Source organism: Delphinus delphis, chromosome X (genome assembly GCF_949987515.2).
Source record: "Delphinus delphis chromosome X, mDelDel1.2, whole genome shotgun sequence".
Classification (NCBI taxonomy): Eukaryota; Metazoa; Chordata; class Mammalia; order Artiodactyla; family Delphinidae; genus Delphinus; species Delphinus delphis.
The window spans coordinates 63,656,995-63,675,459 of record NC_082704.1 but is presented as its reverse complement, the minus strand read 5'-3'; the positions used below and the strand labels follow the sequence as shown (position 1 = coordinate 63,675,459).

Here is an 18,465-nt window from a genome sequence, read left to right as displayed (position 1 = left end):
ATAGATTCTAGGAGACAGGTATATAGGTATTCACTCTAAAAATTCTTTCTACTTTTTGTTATGTTTGAAAATTTCCATAATGAAATGCTGGACAAATAAAGAATAGTGGTAATCACAATTCCAGAAATGCAGTTTTATAGTCTTAACGTTGATAACACCTATCAGTTGGGTTAATAACTAAAAATGATCATTATAACAGTATTTTTAAAAAGCAGTAGATATATTCTATTTTAGACCAGGGGGGAAAGAGCTATAGGAAGAGTATAAACTAAAGATAAGGATCCATTTTCTAACACTTTGAAGTATTCAACTATAGGGAGCCTTCTGAGATGCAAAATATTCTACCCAGGAGAGATCAGGAGAACATTCATGATGAACATGGTAGAAGAGATTCTTGAACTGGTTAGGAAATTAAAAGACTACTAAAATTTCCCCTATACTCATAAAATTCTTGTATGGTATCCAATAAAAATTAACTTTGAACTACAGAAGTTAATAGATAAAAAAGCATAAGCATGTCTAGAGCATTAATCTCTCTTGGTCTTTCAGGAACTCTGAGCTCAAATATCCACTTTCTACTTGACATCTCTCACGGACATCTAATAGGCCTTGGAAACTTAACAAAGCCAGAGCAGGACTCCTTACTACCTCTAATAAACTTACTTCTCCCTTAATCTTCTCCATTTTAGTAAATAACACCATAATCTACCAGTCACTTAGGGGGAAAGCCTGAGGGTCATCTTTGACTACTCTCTCCTTCTTACTGCCCTGCATTAAATCTACCAAGTACTGTTGTTTCTACTCCAAAACATACCCTTCATCTCCACTACTACTACTCCATTCCAAGCCAGCATCACCCCTTATCTGAACTACTTGTTTCTGTATAAGTGGCAATATGTAACAAAAATAACTTACAGTGAGTACTTATTAGATGCCAGGTGAAGGAGTTAATTAAAAAGAAATAAAACAGTTTGTGTCTTCAAACAACTCACTATCCAGCGAAAAGACACAAGTACATCAGAATGTGTTAAGTGTAGAGTAGAGGTATATTAAAAGGTGGTATGAAAATATAACAGAGCTACCTCTTTCCAGGAAAGTTAAAGAAACTAAATTTGACATTTTTTTAAGATAGAAGATTGTTTTATTTTAGCCTTATGTTAAAGTGCTTAAATTTTTTAACAAAAAAAATGGTTATATTAAAAGCATTATATTTTTAAAATATTTTATGACCAGAACTTGGGATCTTATAAAAGCCTAAACAGCAGGTCTGGTTCAAAACTTTAAAAGTATGTTTTTTAAATAATAAAATGAAGGATAAGATTGGGGGTTGGAATCCAGGGAAGGGAAAGGGGGCACAAATGCTAGAAGTAAAATAAACAGGAACAAAAAACAAAGGAGAAATAATAAAGAGAGTAGTCAAAGAGGTGAAATAAAGTCTGAGAGGTGTCCACTAGATTTGGAAATTAGAAGGTCATTAAGTGACTTTAGGGGGGAAAACTCAGTAAAGTAATAGGGTAGAAGCCACACCGCATGGATTGAAAAATGATTCTGAAAGTGATGAAATACAAACATCAACTAGAGACTTGGCTCAAGGAAATAAGTTCAAGATACTATAGCCAGAAGGGGAAAACAGCACTGAAGAAATAACCAGAATATGTACTCAGAAACAGTGACTAAGAAGGAAGATAGCTGTCACTACACTAACCATGAAATTACATCTTTAGAAAAGAAGAAAACAAAATAGATTGCTTTAAATAAATTGTTTAAACAATAAAAATGTTATCAAAATGTTCATATAATAAAAATAGGAAAAGAACTTACACTTTATCCCCAATTTCCTCTGCCATTCGAAGAATTTCAAAGAGAAGTACCATTTTTCCAGAATGCTCTAAAACCTCAGCATCAGCATCTGTAACAAAATCTTTGTACCAGTCTGGAGCTGGGCTGCTTGGATTAGAAGAGGAAGTAGCTTTACCTAAACAAAATAAATGAAACATAAATAAGTAGGCAAATAAGGGAAGAAGCTGAAAGACTCCAGAGAGGGATTAAGACAGAGATTAAGAGAAAGACATATAGACCAACCAACCCAGGGAGAGAGTGAGAAAGAAAGAGATTGGTAAGGATGTGGGAGATGGGTGCAACACACACACACACACACACACACACACACACACACACACACACACACACACACACACACACACACACACACACACAGAAGGAGAGAGAGAAAAAAGACAACCCTAGGAGAGAAAGAGCTCTATACTCTGAGAGAAAGACACAAGATGGGGGAGGTAAGGTAGAGGGGACCCTGGAAGAGGGAGGTAAAGAGACAGAGAATCAGAAAGACACACAAAGGCACATATAAACATACACATATGTACACAGAGGAAGAAAGACATGGGGGAGGGGCACCAAGTGAGACAGTAAGCAAGAGACAGACCCTGAGAAAGTGCAAGTATGAGAAACAGAACGTGGGGGCAGGAGGGCTCAGAAAGACAGAGACCCAAAGAGATGAAGCCCCTCAGGTCCTGAGACAGTATAACCCCCAAAGCATACCCCAAGAGATAGGGACCAGGAGAGAAAGACCTAGAGACCCAAAGAGAGAGGAAGAGAGGAAAAGAAGAAGGGAAGGGAGTCTGACTCACGTAGAGATCAAGGGAGAAAAGATCTTAGGGGCCGGCAACATTTCACTGTGCTACTAGAATTCTGGAAAACTCAAACAAGGATTGATCCCAGCATCACCATATCATGTTAAATCATTTTGCTCTTACTTTCCCCACAAACTTTGATTATAAAAGGTGTAAACAGATTGCCAACAGACACATGAAAGAATGCTCAACATCATTAATCATTAGAGAAATGCAAATCAAAACTACAATGAGGTATTATCTCACACCGGTTGGAATGGCCATCAAAAAATCTACAAAAAATAAATGCTGGAGAGGGTGTGGAGAAAAGGGAACCCTCTTGCACTGTTGGTGGGAATGTAAATTGATACAGCCACTATGGAGAACAGTTTGGATGCTCCTTAAAAAACTAAAAATAGAACTACCATACGACCCAGCAATCCCACTACTGGGCATATACCCTGAGAAAACCATAATTCAAAATAGCCAGGACATGGAAGCAACCTAAGTGTCCATCAACAGATGAATGGATAAAGAAGATGTGGCACATATATACAATGGAATATTACTCAGCCATAAAAAGGAACAAAACTGAGTTATTTGTAGTGAGGTGGATGGACCTAGAGACTGTCATACAGAGTGAAGTAAGAAAGAAAAACAAATACTGTATGCTAACACATATATATGGAATATAAAAAAAATGGTCATGAAGAACCTAGGGGCAAGATGGGAATAAAGATGCAGACCTACTAGAGAATGGACTTGAGGGTATGGGGAGGGGGAAGGGTAAGCTGGGACAAAGTGAGAGAGTGCCATGGACATATATACACTACCAAACGTAAAACAGATAGCTAGTGGGAAGCAGCCATATAGCACAGGAAGATCAGCTCGGTGTTTTGTAACCACCTAGAGGGGTGGGATAGGGAGGATGGGAGGGAGGGAGATGCAAGAGGGAAGAGATATGGGGACATATGTATATGTATAACTGATTCACTTTGTTATAAAGCAGAAACTAACACACCATTGTAAAGCAATTATACTCCAATAAAGATGTTAAAAAAAAAGGTGTAAGAAGAGAATAACAAAATAATCTATGAAAGATATAAACAGTTCAGTTTAAAATAAGGAATGTACAGGTTTAACCGGTTTCTGTATCTTCTCTCAATTGCCTTTTAATGCAAAGTACTTTAAATTTTTATATATTTTGTTATAAAATATTTTACATATTCAGAAAAGTATATAGAATATAAAGAACAGCAGTGTTCCCATATCCCATCTTCATCAAATTTTAAAACGCGTTAAATCTACTTCTGATGCAACTGAAGCCTAATATGTGACCCTAACCAATATTGTTCTCTTCTTTCTCCCCTTCTTTTGGAAAAGTAATAAAACCCTAAACTTTATATTTACTATTTATGTTGTTTTTACATTTTCACTACATTTGTATTAGTAAACTGTAATTATGTATCATGTTTTTAAACTGTATGTAAATGGTACCATACTGTTTGTACAATTTTACAACCTACTTTTTCACTGAATGGAGTTTTTCATTTTCCACTCAAAGTGAGACTTATTCAATAATTCTAACTGCCATATAGTATTCCACTGCATGAATATACCATAATTTATTAGTTCTCCTATTCATAGACATTTAGATTATTTCTCATTTTTGGCTACTGTGAAATAACTGCAATGAAGACTCAGTGTTGTATTTTTCTAGAATGTTGTCTACTTCATCTAAGTTTAAAATTTTCTGTTATAAAATTATGCTCATGACTCATATCATATTAAACATACCTACTTTATATTCTTATCAAATAGTTCTAATATCTGTGGTTCTTGACAATCTGATCATGTTGTTTGTTTTAACTTTGTCAGGTTGACTGATAACTTATTTTGTTGCTAACTTTTCCTAATGTTGATTGCTTCTTTAGGTACTCTATAACTTTTTCTTGTCATTTCACTTTCAATGTAGCTGTAATATGAGAGAATCCTCGGTAGCCTGGGTTGACATCATACAACTCCACAGTGATTCTGCATCTGCTTCTGTCAGATGCTCCAGGGGATCACCAACCCAGAATTACTTTTGAGGTTAGTATTTCAGCTTGAGATTTTTAGACTATGTAAATAATGTAAATTCAAACCATAAACCATGTGAGAGAAAGCCCATGATTATGAATCCAAGAAAACTATTTTTGAAACCCACAGCCCAGGGTGACACAGATAAGCTTCCTTGTCATCTCCTTATCATCTCCCTGGATTGATGGGAAAATTTTTTTCTATCCTATTCTTCTATGGAGTATGTACCTATGTTAAACAGATTCAGCTTAAATCTGAGTTCTAAGAACTCTCCACCTTATAGAGCGCTCAAGGCCTTGAATCTTACCCCTGAGTAGGTGAAAACCAAAGCTGCTACTCTCAAGACTAGCCTATCCCTAGAGCTTCCATAGCATACTTTCTTGAACTTACTGTTTATCGGTTCCTTCTTTTTAGGCTGGGTCCTGGTGATTTCCATTACTTTTACAGAGCTCATTATGCATTTGTATTTAAACCACAATAAACTATTGCCTAAATGTACCACATATTTTCACGATTCCATGCCTTTCCTTGAATGTCTTATATTACGTTCTCCCCCTCTTTTCTTGACCAACTTCCAGGCATATTTTACTATCCTTCAAGAGTCAACAAAAATTTCATCTTAGAAGAGCCTTCTTAAGAGGGTGACCCTTGGCTGTTGTCTGGGAACTTGAATGGTAAACCGTTCCCTGCACTGATTTTAAACTTTCCCTGAGAAGAAGGGATTGCTGCACCTCATCTAGGCACCTAGAAAGAAAATACCTGTTTTCGTTCTGGGAGTCTAGAATTTGGTAAGAGCCAGGCAGAAAGTGCCTATGTCACCAGTCCCCAGTAAAAACCTTGGGTACTTAGTCTCTAATGAGCTCCTCTGGTAGACAACACTTCACATAACTTGCTGCTGCCATAACTTGCTGCTGCAGAAATTAGTACATCCTGTGTGACTCCACTGCTATAGGACTCTTGGAAGGTTATGCCTGGTTTCCTCTGGACTTTGACCAATATGTGCCTTTTCCCTTTCCTGATTTTGCTTTGTACTCTTCTGTTGTAATAAACCATAGTCCTGAATATGACTATATGCTGAGTCCTATGAATCACCAAACCAGGGGGTAGCTTTGAGGAATCCTGACACGTAGCTTATCAAGCATATGCTAACTAAAATTCCTTTCTACAATTAGTCAACTGGCAAATAATCAGTGCCTTTGGGAATTTTGCAGTTCCACAGACTGAACACAACTTCAGCAATGGTTACCCAATTTAATTAAGGTAATTTATACACGGTAAAAGTGTAAGCAATTATTAAAAAAAAGCTGGCAGATAGTACAAATGTGGCAGCTAAATAAGAAGTGTAAAAGCTTAGCACAGGTGACAATTTCTGTGCAAATACAATACATTCATTCTAACTGTAATCCTGTTGGATATAATCACAACAGAGTAATCTCTAAAAAAAATAAAAAGTGACCCAGAGGGCTTCCCTGGTGGCGCAGTGGTTGAGAGTCCGCCTGCCGATGCAGGGGACACGGGTTCGTGCCCCGGTCCGGGAAGATCCCACATGCCGCGGAGAGGCTAGGCCCGTGAGCCATGGCCGCTGAGCCTGCGCGTCCAGAGCCTGTGCTCCGCAACGGGAGAGGCCACACAGTGAGAGGCCCGCGTACCGGAAAAAAAAAAAGAAAAGTGACCCAGAAAAATATGGGCTACTCCAGTTCATAAATATCCTGAATAAATAATTAAAACCTACAAATAGATATTTCATGCTGAATATTCTTACTTCATCATCGACATGGATTAATCATTCCTCCTGTTATAACTCTGTACTGTGTATGCATACATGACAAGTAACAGTGAATTAATAAATCAAAGCCACTTCTAAATATCCACTCTGGATATCAAAAAATGCTTACAAGGCACAAAGGAAATACAAACAAATAGAAAGCAACACTTTTACCCCTAATTTCTTCAAGCAATTTAAATATATATTTAAACACCATATTTGCAGCAAGATACACTGTAGTTTTTTTTCTTATAATAACGAACTTTATTTTATTTTTTCGAACTTTATTTTATACCAGAATTCTACTACACAAGAATATTGGGAGGAGTCATTGGAAATGCAGATTATTGTTAAATGCAACTTAAAAAATACTCTCCCCATCCCATTTAGGTAGCACAGATGTTTCTATGCTTACTAAACTCACTGGTGCTATTGGAAATGCAACATATTTGCCAGTCTAGTGAAGAACACTCCCCACCAGACCAAGCACCTCTGAAGACCAGGCCCCTTTGCTTTTCCTTTGATTTCTGGTGTCAGCATATTGATATGCACCACGTATTTTTGAATCAATAGAATGACAGAAAGAATTAGGCTATAAATTCATCTATCAATCAATCAATCAATCACCATCATCAATGTCTTCAAAATGTATCCCAAAGTAAAAGACCAGCAGAACCAAAGAATCAGAGATACTTCTTACCACTTCCTAAAACTGAAACTCTTTCCTGACTCCACCCCCTTTTCAGGCTACCACCTCACCCCTTAACTCTTCTTACCTTTTCTTAAATTGAAGTGCAGTTAATTTACTATGTTGTATTAGTTTCAGATGTACAGTAAAGTGATTCAGTTACATATATATATATATTCTTTTTCTGATTCTTTTCCCTTATAGGTTATTATAAAATATTGAGTATAGCTCCCAGTGTCATACAGTAGGTCCTTGTTGATCATCTATTTTATATATAGTAGTGTGTATATGTTAATCCCAAACTAATTTATCCCTCCTCCCCTTTCCCCTTTGGTAACCATAAGTTTGTTTTCTGTCTGTGGGTCTATTTCTGTTTTGTACATAAGTTCATTTGCATCATTTTTCTTTTTTGATCTTCCACATATAAATGATATCATATGGTATTTGTCTTTCTCTTTCTGATTTACTTCACTTAGTATGATAATCTCTAGGTCCATCCATGTTGCTGCAAATGGCATTATTTCATTCTTTTTTATGGCTCAGTAATATTGCACTGTATACATATGTATGTGTGTGTTTATGTATATACACACACACATATGCACGCACGCACACACACACACACACACACACACACACACACACACACACACCCCACATCTTCTTTATCCATTCATTTGTTGATGGACATTTAGGTTCCTTTCATGTCTTGGTTATTGTAAATAGTGCTGCAATGAACACTGAGGTGCATGTATCTTTTCAAATTATGTTTTTCTCTGGATATATGCCCAGGACTGGGATTGCAGGATCATATGGTATCTCTATTTTTTAGTTTTTTAAGGAACCTCCATCACCTCACACCAGTCAGAATGGCCATCATAAAAAAGTCTACAAATAATAAGTGCTGGAGAGGGTGTGGAGAAAAAGGAACTCTCCTACACTATTGGTGGGAATGTAAATTCATACAGCCACCATGGAGAACAGTATGGAGATTCCTTAAAAAACTACACTGTAGGGCTTCCCTGGTGGTGCAGTGGTTAAGAATCCACCTGCCAATTCAGGGGACATGGGTTCAAGCCCTGGTCTGGGAAGATCCCACATGTCGCAAAGCAACAAAGCCCGTGCGCTACAACTACTGAGACTGCACTCTAGAGCCCACGAGCCACAACTACTGAGCCCGCGTGCCACAACTACTGAAGCCCGCATGCCTAGAGTCTGTGCTCCACAACAAGAAAAAACACCGCAACTAGAGCCCCGCCCACTGCAACTAGAGAAAGCCTGTGTGCAGCAATGAAGACCCAACACAAACAAAAATAAATAAAATTTTAAAAACCTACACTGTAGTTTTAGAAATAAAGGTAGAACATCATTAAAATATTATATGTATAAATAGTAGTACTAGTAGAATGGTAAACTCTGTAAGTGTATTTTGCACATTGATATAACCCAAGCTTCTTGAGCTGTCCCAGGCACATAGTAAGAACACAATAAACATTTGTTGAATGAATAAATATGGTATGTTAATGCTAATATTATGGTCCTATATCATATACCAAGATTCTATCACAAAAGATTATATCCATACAATAAATTATATACATTTTGTTTTTAAATTGCGTTACAATTAACATACAATATATTAGCTTCAGGTGCACCACACAGTGATTAGATGTTTTTATACAGTATGCAATGATAACCACAATAAGACCAGTTATCATCCATCACCATATTTTTCAGTATTACTGAAACCCTATGTGCACATTAAATGTCTGTGACTTATTAATTTTATAGCTGGAAGTTTGTACCACTTAACTCCCTTTACCTATTTCATCCATCCCCCCAAGATGCACCCCCTTCTGCCAACCACCAGTTTGCTCTAGATATCAACGAGTCTGCTCCTATTTAGTTTAGTTTGTTTGTTTTGTTTTTTACATTCCACATATAAGTTAAATCATACAGTCTTTGTTTTTCTTGGTCTGACTTATCTCACTTACCATAATACCCTGCAAGTTGATCCACGTTGCCATAAAGGCAAGATTTCATTCTTTCTTATGGCTGAGTAGTATTCCATTACACACACACACACACACGCACGCACACCCCTTCTTTATCCATTCATCTACTGATGGACACTTACGTTGCTTCCATATCTTGGCTACTGTAAACAGTGCTGCAATGAACATGGGAGTACACATATATTTTCAAATTAGTGTGTTTGTATTCTTCAGATAAATACCCAGAAGTGGAAATGCTGCATCATATGGCATATGGTAGTTCTACTTTTAATTTTTTGAGGAACCTCCATGGTTTTCATAATAGCTGCAACAATTAACATTCCCACCAACAGTGCACAACAGTACCCTTTTCTCCACATCTTCACCAACACTTGTTGTTTCTTGCTTTTTGATAACAGCCATTCTGACAGGTGTGAGGTTGTATCTCACTGTGCTTTTGATTTGCATTCTGCTGATGATTAGTGATGTTGAAGGCCTTCCCATGTTCCTGTTGACCATCTATCTGTATGTCTTCTTTGGAAAAATGTCTATTCAGGTTCTCTGCCCAGTTTTTAATCTGGTTGTTTTTTGATATTGAGTTGTATGAGTTATTTATATATTTTGGATATCAACCCCTTATGGGATATATCACATGTAAATATATTCTCCATTTAGTCCCATTAAACAAATGGGACTACTTTGATGTAGTCCCATTTGTTTAATTTTACTTTTGTTGCCCTTGCCTGAGGAAACAGATTCAAAAAAAAATATTTCTAAGACCCATGTCAAAGAGCATACTGCCTATATTTTCTTCTAGGAATTTTAAAGTTTAAGGTCTTACATTTAAGTCCTTAATCCATTTTGAGTTTCTTTTTGTATATGGTGTAAGAAAGTGATCCAGTTTCATTCTTTTGCATATAGCTGTCCAGTTTTCCCAACACCATTTTATTTCAAGAGACTGTCTTTTCCCCACTGTATGTTCCTTCCCCCTTTGTTGTAGATTAATTGAACATATGAGCTTCAGTTTATTTCTGAATTTGCTACTGTGTTCCATTTATCTATGTGTCAGTTTTTGTGCTGGTACTATACTGTTTTGACTACTAAAGCTTTGTAGTATAATTTCAAGTCTGGAAGCATGTTATCTCCAGCTTTGTTCTTTCTCAAGATTGCTTTGGCTATTCGGGATCTTTTCTGTTCCATACAAATTTTAGGATTGTTCTCATTCAGTCAAAAATGCCACTGGTATTTTGACAGGAATTGCATTGAATCTGTAGATGGTTTTTGGTAGTATCAACATTTTAATGATATTGACTCTCCAATACATGAGCACTAAGTATATTTCCATTATTTTTGTGTCATCTTCCATTTTGTTCCTCAATATCTCATAGTTTTCAGAGTATAGGTCCTGTGCCTTGGTTAAATTGAAACCTAGATATTTTATTCTTTTTGATGCAATTGTAAATGGGAAAGTTTTCTTAATTTCTCTTTCTGCTAGTTCATTACTAGTGTACAGAAAAGCAACAGGTTTCCGTATATTTTTTTATGCTGAAACTTTACTGAATTTATTAGTTCTAATTGTTTTTTGGTAGAGTCTTTGGGGTTTTATACATATAGTATCATGTCATCTGCAAATAGTGACAGTTTTACTGCTTCCTTTCCAATCTGGATGCTTTTTCCCTTTTTCTTGCCTAATGGCTGGGGCCAGGACTTCCAATACTATATTGAATAAAACTAGTGAGAATCCATATCCTTGTCTTGCTCCTGATCTTAGAGGAAAAGCTTTCAGCTTTTCACCACTGAGTATATTACCTGTGGGTTTTTCATAAATGGCTTTTACTATGATGAGATACGTTCTGTCTGTACCCACTTTGTTGAAAGTTTTCATAAATGGATGCTGAATTTTATCAAATGCTTTTCCTGCATCTACTAAGATGATCATTTGATGTTATCCTTTGTTTTATTAATGTGGTATATCACATTGATTGATTTACAGATGTTAGACCATCCTCGTACCTCTGAGATAAATTTCATTGATCATGGTGTATGATCCTTTTAATGCATTTTAAAATTCAGTTTGCTAATATTTTGTTAAAGATGTTTGCATCTGTGTTCATCAGGGACATTAGCCTGTAGACTATTTTTTTGGTGGTGTCTTTGTCTCATTTTGGTATCAGGGTAACACTGGCCTCATAAAATGAGTTTGGAAGTGTTCCTTCCTTTTCACTTTTTTGGAAAATATATTTTCCAAAATATATTTTGGGAAATATATTTTCTTTAAATGTTCGAGATAATTCGCCTGTGAAGCCATCTGGACCTGGACTTTTGTTTTTAAACTACAGATTCAATATTGTTACTAGTAATAGATCTATTCAGATTTTCTATTTCTTCATGATTCAGTCTTGGAAAATTGTGCATTTCTAGGTATTTATCCATTTCTCCCAGGTTGTCTAATTTGTTGACACACAATTGTTCATAGTAGTCTCTTATGATCCTTTGTATTTTGGTGGTGTTGGTTGTAACTTCTCTTCTTTCATTTCTGATTTTATTTATTTGAGCTCTCTCTCAATGGGTCTGGCTAAATATTTGATTTTGTTTATCTTTTCAAAGAAACAACACTTATTAGTTTCATTGAATTTTCCTTTTTTTTAAAGACTCAACTTCAGTTATTTCCACTCTGATCTTCATTATTTCGTTCCTTTCACAAACTTTGGGTTTTGCCTTTACTTCTTCTTCTTGTTCCTTTAAATGTACGTTTACATGGTTTATTTGACATTTTTCTTATTTCTTCTAGTAGGCCTGTACCACTATAAATTTTCCTCTTAGAACTGCTTTTGCTGCACCCCATAGATTTTGTAATGGTGTTTCCATTTTCATTTGTCTCAAAGTATTGTTTTATTTCCTCTTTCATTTCTTCGCTGATCTATTGCTTGTTTAGTAGCATGATTTTTAGCCTCCCCATATTATTGCTTTTTCCAGTTTTTTCTTGTACTTGATTTCTAGTTTCATATCACTGTGATCTGAAAAGATGCTTGATATGATTCCAATCTTCTTAAATTTATTAAGACTTGTTTTGTGACCTAACATGTGATCTATCCTGGACAATGTTCCATTTTGTGACCTAACATGATCTATCCTGGAGAATGTTCCATGTGCAATTGAAAAGAATATGTATTCTGCTGCTTTTGGATAAAATGTTCTATATTTATCTATTAAATGCATCCGGTCAAATACCAGATTTAAGGCCACTGTTTCCTTACCGATTTAGTGTCTAGATGATCTATCCACTGATGTAAGTGGGGTATTAAAGTCCCCTATTATTACCGTATCACTGTCAATTTCTCCCTTTATTTCCATTGATACTTTCTTTATATATTTAGACACTCCTATGTTGGGTCCATGAATATTTACAAATGTTATATCCTCTTGTTTGGATTGACTCCATTTACACTATGGCATGCTCTTCCTTGTCTTTTGTTATAGTTTTTGTTTTAAAGTCTATTTTGTCTGACATGAGTATTGCCACCCCAGCATTCTTTACTTTTCAATCTGCATGGAATATCTTTTTCTATCCCCTCACTTTCAGTTTATGTGTGTCTTTAGATCTGAGGTGAGTCTCCTACAGGCAGCATATAGATGGGTCATGCTTTTTTATCCATTCAGCTACCCTATGTCTTTTGATTGGAGCATTTAGTCCATTCACATTTAAAATAATTATTGGCAGGTATATACTTATTGCCATTTTTTTTTACTTGGTTTCTGGTTGTGTTTTTAGTTCTTCTCTGTTCCAGTCTTACTCTCTTCATTTCTTCCCTTATCGTTTGATGGATTCCTTTAGTTTTATGTTTGGATCCCTTTCTCTTTATTTTTTTGTGTATTTTTTTGTGTATTTTATTTTTTGTGTATTTTGTAGGTGTTTTTGATTTGTGGTTATCATGAGGTGTGTGTATGGGTATGTATGTATGTATGTATGTGTATATACATCAACCTATATATATATACCCAATTATTTTAAGCTGACAGTCACTTTAAGTTTGAAGGCATTCTAAAAGCACTACATTTTGCTCTTTCCCTTCAGCATGCCTCTGAAAATCCTGTTGTCACCATGGGCTGCTGCCATGCCTGGTATTACTAGTATTGTAAGAACAATCTGTACCCAGAGTCTTGCTTCTGCCAAGGTGACCCTGATGCCAAGATCCACATCTTTTACCTGGGGTAGAAGAAGGCAAAAGTTCCCACTCTGTGGCTACATGGTGTCAAATAAGTATGAGCAGTTCTCCACTGGAGGCTGCCCATATTTCTGCCAACAAGTACATGGTGAAAAGCTGTGGCAAAGATGGTTTTCACATCCAAACACATCTCCACCCCTTCTACATCATCCACATCAACAAGACATTCTCCTGTGCTGAGGCTGACAAGCTCTGGGTAGGTATGTAGGGTGCCTCTGGAAAGCCCCAGGGCACAGTGGCCACAGTACACACTTGTCAAGTCATCATGTCCATCCCCACCAAGCTGAAGAACAAGGAGCATGTGGTTGAGGCCCTATACAGGGCCAAGTTCAAGTTCCCTGGCCACCAGAAGATTCACATGTCCAAGAGTGGGGATTTACTAAGTTTAAAGTCAATGAATTTGAACATGTGGTGGCAGAAAAGTGACTTAACCCAGTTGGCTGTGGGGTTAAATACATCCTTAATCACAGCCCCTTGGACAAATGGCAGGCCCTGCACTCACAAGAGCCTTGGTGTTGTTGTCCATTCCTTGCTCATGCCCACCAATAAATCCTACTTTCCTGTCTGTCAATCAATCAAAAAAAGCACTCCATTTTCACTCGCCTGTCACGTTTTATTTTTTGTTGTTATATTTTACTTCTTTTTATTTTGTGTATCCCTTAACTACTTACTTCAGTTACAGCTGATTTTTTTTACTACTTGTCTTTAAACCTTCATACTAGCTTTTTAAAGTGACTGATTCAATTCCTTTACTATATATTCTCCTTCACCAGTGATTTTTTTTCCTTTCATATATTTTCTTATTTTTAGTTGTGATCTTTCCTTTTCCCCTTAAAGATAACCCTTTAATATTTCTTGTAAGGCCAGTTTATTGGTGATGAACTCCTTTCGTTTTTGCTTGTCTGAAAAACTCCTTATCTCCCCTTCAAGTCTGAATGATAACCTTGCCAGGTACAGTGTTCTTGACTGTAAGTTTTTATCCTCTCAGCACTTTAAATACATCATGGCACTCCTATCTGGCCCACAAAGTTTCTGCTTTAAAATTAGCTGATAGGCTTATGTGGTTTCGCTTGTATATGATTAGCTGTTTTTCTCTTGCTGTCTTTAAAATTCTCTTTCATTCTTAAATTTCTGCCATTTTAATTATGAGGTATCTTGGTATGGGTCTCTTTGGGTTCATCTTGTTTAGGATCTCTATGCTTCCTGTACCTGGATGTCTGTTTCCTTCCCTAGGTACGGATGATTTCCACCGTTATTTCTTCAAATAAGTTTTCTGTCCCTTTCTCTCTTCTCCTTCTGGGACCCCTACAATATAAATATTAGTATGGTTGATGTTTCACAGAGGTCCCTTAAACTCTCATTTTTAAAAATTCTTCCTTCTTGTTGCTATTCTTATGGGGTGATTTCTACTATTTTATCTACCAGATTACTTATCCCTTCTGTATCATCTCATCTGCTTCTGATTCCCTCTAGTGTATTTTTTATTTCAGTTACTGTATTGAGTTCTGATTCTTTCTTACATTTTCTAAGTCTTTGTTAAAGTTCTCACTGAGTTCCTCCAATCGTTCCCTGAGTTTGGTGAGCACGCTTATGACTGTTTCTTTGAACTCTTCTATCAGGTAAACTACTTATCTGTTTCATTAGCGTTTATTTTTTTCTGGGGTTTTATTTTGTTATTTTGTTTGGACCATATTCCTCTATCTCGTTACTTTGATCTTCTTTTGTGTTTCTATAAATTAGGTGAAACAGCTACCTCCCCTGATCTTGAAGAAGAGGCCTTGTGTGGGAACATTCCCTGTGTAGACTACTTGTGCCTAGAGACTTTGCCAGGCCAGATGGGGCTGCAGTGGGCACCAGTTGGGGTTAATCCCTGGGGACCACTATGCCCGAGGCTGCCTTGGTGGGACCACAGAACCTGGAGGAGGGCCCAGTCCAGAGGTAGCCCCCTGGGAAGTACTGCACCCAAGGCTGCCTTAGGAGGATAGCTGGAGCTGGAGAGGACCTGGTCCAGGGGCAGTCCCTGAAGAGTGCTGGGCCATAGGCTGCCTTGATGGGGTGGCTGGAGCTGGAGCAGATATGGGGCAGGAGGAGTCTGGGGAGGGAACTCCAAACAATAGTGATCACCACTGCCTCCTACCCAGGCAAGGGCTCCAACAGTTCCCTGTCATTTTGGCAGAAACTCTAGGGTTAGGAAACAGATTTCCTTTACATATACTGTAGGTGCCTTTAAAGTTTTTTCACTGTGTCCCAGGGTGAGTGTGTCTGCATTTGGATCCCTCAGCAATCCATCTCCCTACTGTAGATCACTGCGAAAGAGGAGGGGTTCCCATGGATACCATGTCTCTGACTTTCCTACCAGTTTCTATGTGGTTCTTCTATTGGCAGCACCAGTTCATTCAGCCCCCAGATCTTCTTCAAGAGAAAATGCATTGTGTTTAGGTGTAGATCACTGTGCTCAGGGGAGGAGGTGAGCATAGAGTCTTCCTGTGCCGTAACCTATCCAAGTCCACTCTATGTTTGTTTTCAAATATAATGCTCACTGATAAAGCTTACTCTGAAAACACAGGCATACCTCAGACATGTTGCAGGTTTGGTTCCAGACCATCACAATAAAGCGAATTATCACAATAAAGCGAGTCACACAAATTTTTTGGTTTCCCACTACATATAAAAGTCAGGTCTACACTATTCTGTAGTTTATTAAGTGTACAATAGCATTATGTCTTAAAAAACAATGTATATACCTTAATTTAAAAATACTTTATTACTAAACAAATGCTTGCATCGTCTCGCTGAAGCAAGTCATAATCTTTTTGCTGGTGGAGGGTCTTGCCTCCATGTTGCTGGCTGCTGACTGGTCAGGGTGGTGGCTGCTGATGACTGGGGTGGCTGTGGCAATTTCTTAACATAAGACAACAATGAAGTTTGCTGAATCGATAATGGCTCTTCCTTTCATGAACGATCTCTCTGTAGCATGCAATGCTGTGTGACAGCATTTTACCCACAGTAGAATTTCTTTCAAAATGGGAGTCAATCTTCTCACACCCTGCAATGGATTTATCAACTAAGTTTATGAAATGTTCTAAATCCTCTGTTGTCATTTCCACCATCTTCACAGCATCTTCGCCAGGAGCAGATTCCATCTCAAGAAACCACTCTCTTTGCTCATCCATAAGAAGCAACTCTTCATCCATTAAAGTTTTATCATGAGATTGCAGCAATTCAGTCACATCTTCAGGCTCTTCTAATTCTAGTTCTCTTGCTAGTTCCACCACATCAGCAGTGACTTCCTACCCTGAAGACTTGAACCCCTCAAAGTCATCCATGAGGGTTGGAATTCACTTCTTCCCAACTCCTGTTAATGTTGATATTTTGACCTCTTCCCATGAATCATGAATGTTCTTAATGATACCTAGAATGGTGAATCCTTTCCATGAGGTTTTCAATTGACTCTTCCCAGATCCATCAGTGGAATCACTGTCTATGGAAGCTATAGCCTTACAAAGTGTACTTCTTAAATAATAAGACTTGAGAGTTGAAATGACTCCTTGATCCATAGGCTGCAGAATGGATGTTGTGTTAGCAGGCTTGAAAACAACATTAATCTCGTTTTACATCTCCATCAGAGCTCTTGGGTGACCAAGAGCAGTAATATTTTAGAATTACTGTCAATGAGCAGAAATATTTTGAAAGGAATCTTTTTTTTTTCTGACCAGTCGGTCTCAACAGTGAGCTTAAAACACTCAGTAAACCATGCTGTAAACAGATGTGAGGCCATCCAGGCTTTGTTGTTCCATTTATAGAGCACAGGCAGAGCAGATTTAGCATGACTCTTAAGGGCCCTGGGATTTTCCAAATGGTAAATGAGCAGTGGCTTCAACTTGAAGTCACCAACTACATTAGCTCCTAATAAGAGACTTAGCCTGTTCTTTGAAGCTTCAAAGCTAGGCATCGACTTCTCTCCAGCTATGAAAGCCCTAGATGGCATCTTCTTCCAATAGAAGGCTGTTTTGTCTACACTGAAAACCTGTTGTTTAGTGTAGCCACCTTCATGAAATATCTTAGCTAGATTCCTCTGGATGACGTGCTGCAGCTTCTACATCACCACATGCTGCTTCACCTTGCACTTTTATGTTATGGAGATGGCTTCTTTCCTTAAACCTCATGGAACCAACCTCCGTTAGCTTCAAACTTTTCTTCTGCAGCTTCCCCACCTCTCTCAGCCTTCATACAACTGAAGAGAGCTAAGCCTTACTCTGGATTAGGCTTTGGCTTACGAGAATGTTGTGGTTGGTTTGATCTTCTATCCAGACCACAACAACTTTCTCCATTATCAGAAATAAGGCTGTTTCACTTTCTTATCATTTGTGTGTTCACTGGAATAGCACTTTTAATTTCCTTCAAGAACTTTTCCTTTGAATTCACAACTTGGCTAACTGTTCGGCAAAGAGGCCTAGTTTTGGCCTATCTTGGCTTTTGACATGCCTTCTTCACTAAGCTTAATCATTTCTAGCTTTTGATTTAAAGTGAGAGACAAGCAAGTCTTCCTTTCACTTGAATACTTAGAGGCCACTGTAGTGCTATTAATTGGCCTGATTTCAATACTGTGTGTCTTAGGGGATAGGGAGGCCTGAGGAGAGGGAGAGAGACAAGGGAAAGGCCAGTCGGTGGATCAGTCAGAACCCACACAACACAAAATTATCAATTAAGTTGCCTGTCTAACATGGGTGTAGTTCATGGCTCCCCAAAACAATTACAATAGTAACATCAAATATGACTGATCACAGATCACCATAACAAACATAATAATAACAAAAAAGTTTCAAATACTGTGAGAATTACAAAATGTGACACACAGATATGGAGTGAACAATTGCTGTTGGAAAAATGGTGCTGATAGACTTGCTTAACACAGGGTTGCCAGAAACCTTCAATTTGTGAAAAACACAGTATCTGTGAAGTGCAATAAAACAAGGTATGCTTATGCTGAAATAATAAATCAAATATTTTGAAGTAGTTAATATACAGTCATTTCCTCATCATAAGATGTCCTAATACGATACTAAACTAAAACACAGAGATG

At 37.5% G+C, this 18,465-nt stretch overlaps 1 protein-coding gene and 2 pseudogenes across 16 annotated transcripts in view; 1 reads left to right on the top strand and 2 right to left on the bottom strand.

Annotated features, from left to right (window-relative positions):
- ATRX (ATRX chromatin remodeler) overlaps positions 1–18,465 on the bottom strand; it is a 242,762-nt gene that overhangs the window by 58,163 nt on the left and 166,134 nt on the right. For all 16 annotated transcript variants that reach the window (XM_060001635.1, XM_060001638.1, XM_060001644.1 and 13 more), the window contains one exon: positions 1,822–1,975. In XM_060001635.1, the coding sequence (XP_059857618.1) occupies positions 1,822–1,975 (154 nt within the window). The remainder of the gene's footprint in view (positions 1–1,821; positions 1,976–18,465) is intronic.
- LOC132418679 (large ribosomal subunit protein uL16-like) lies at positions 13,102–13,931 on the top strand (annotated as a pseudogene).
- Positions 13,284–18,054, bottom strand: LOC138413979 (tigger transposable element-derived protein 1-like; annotated as a pseudogene).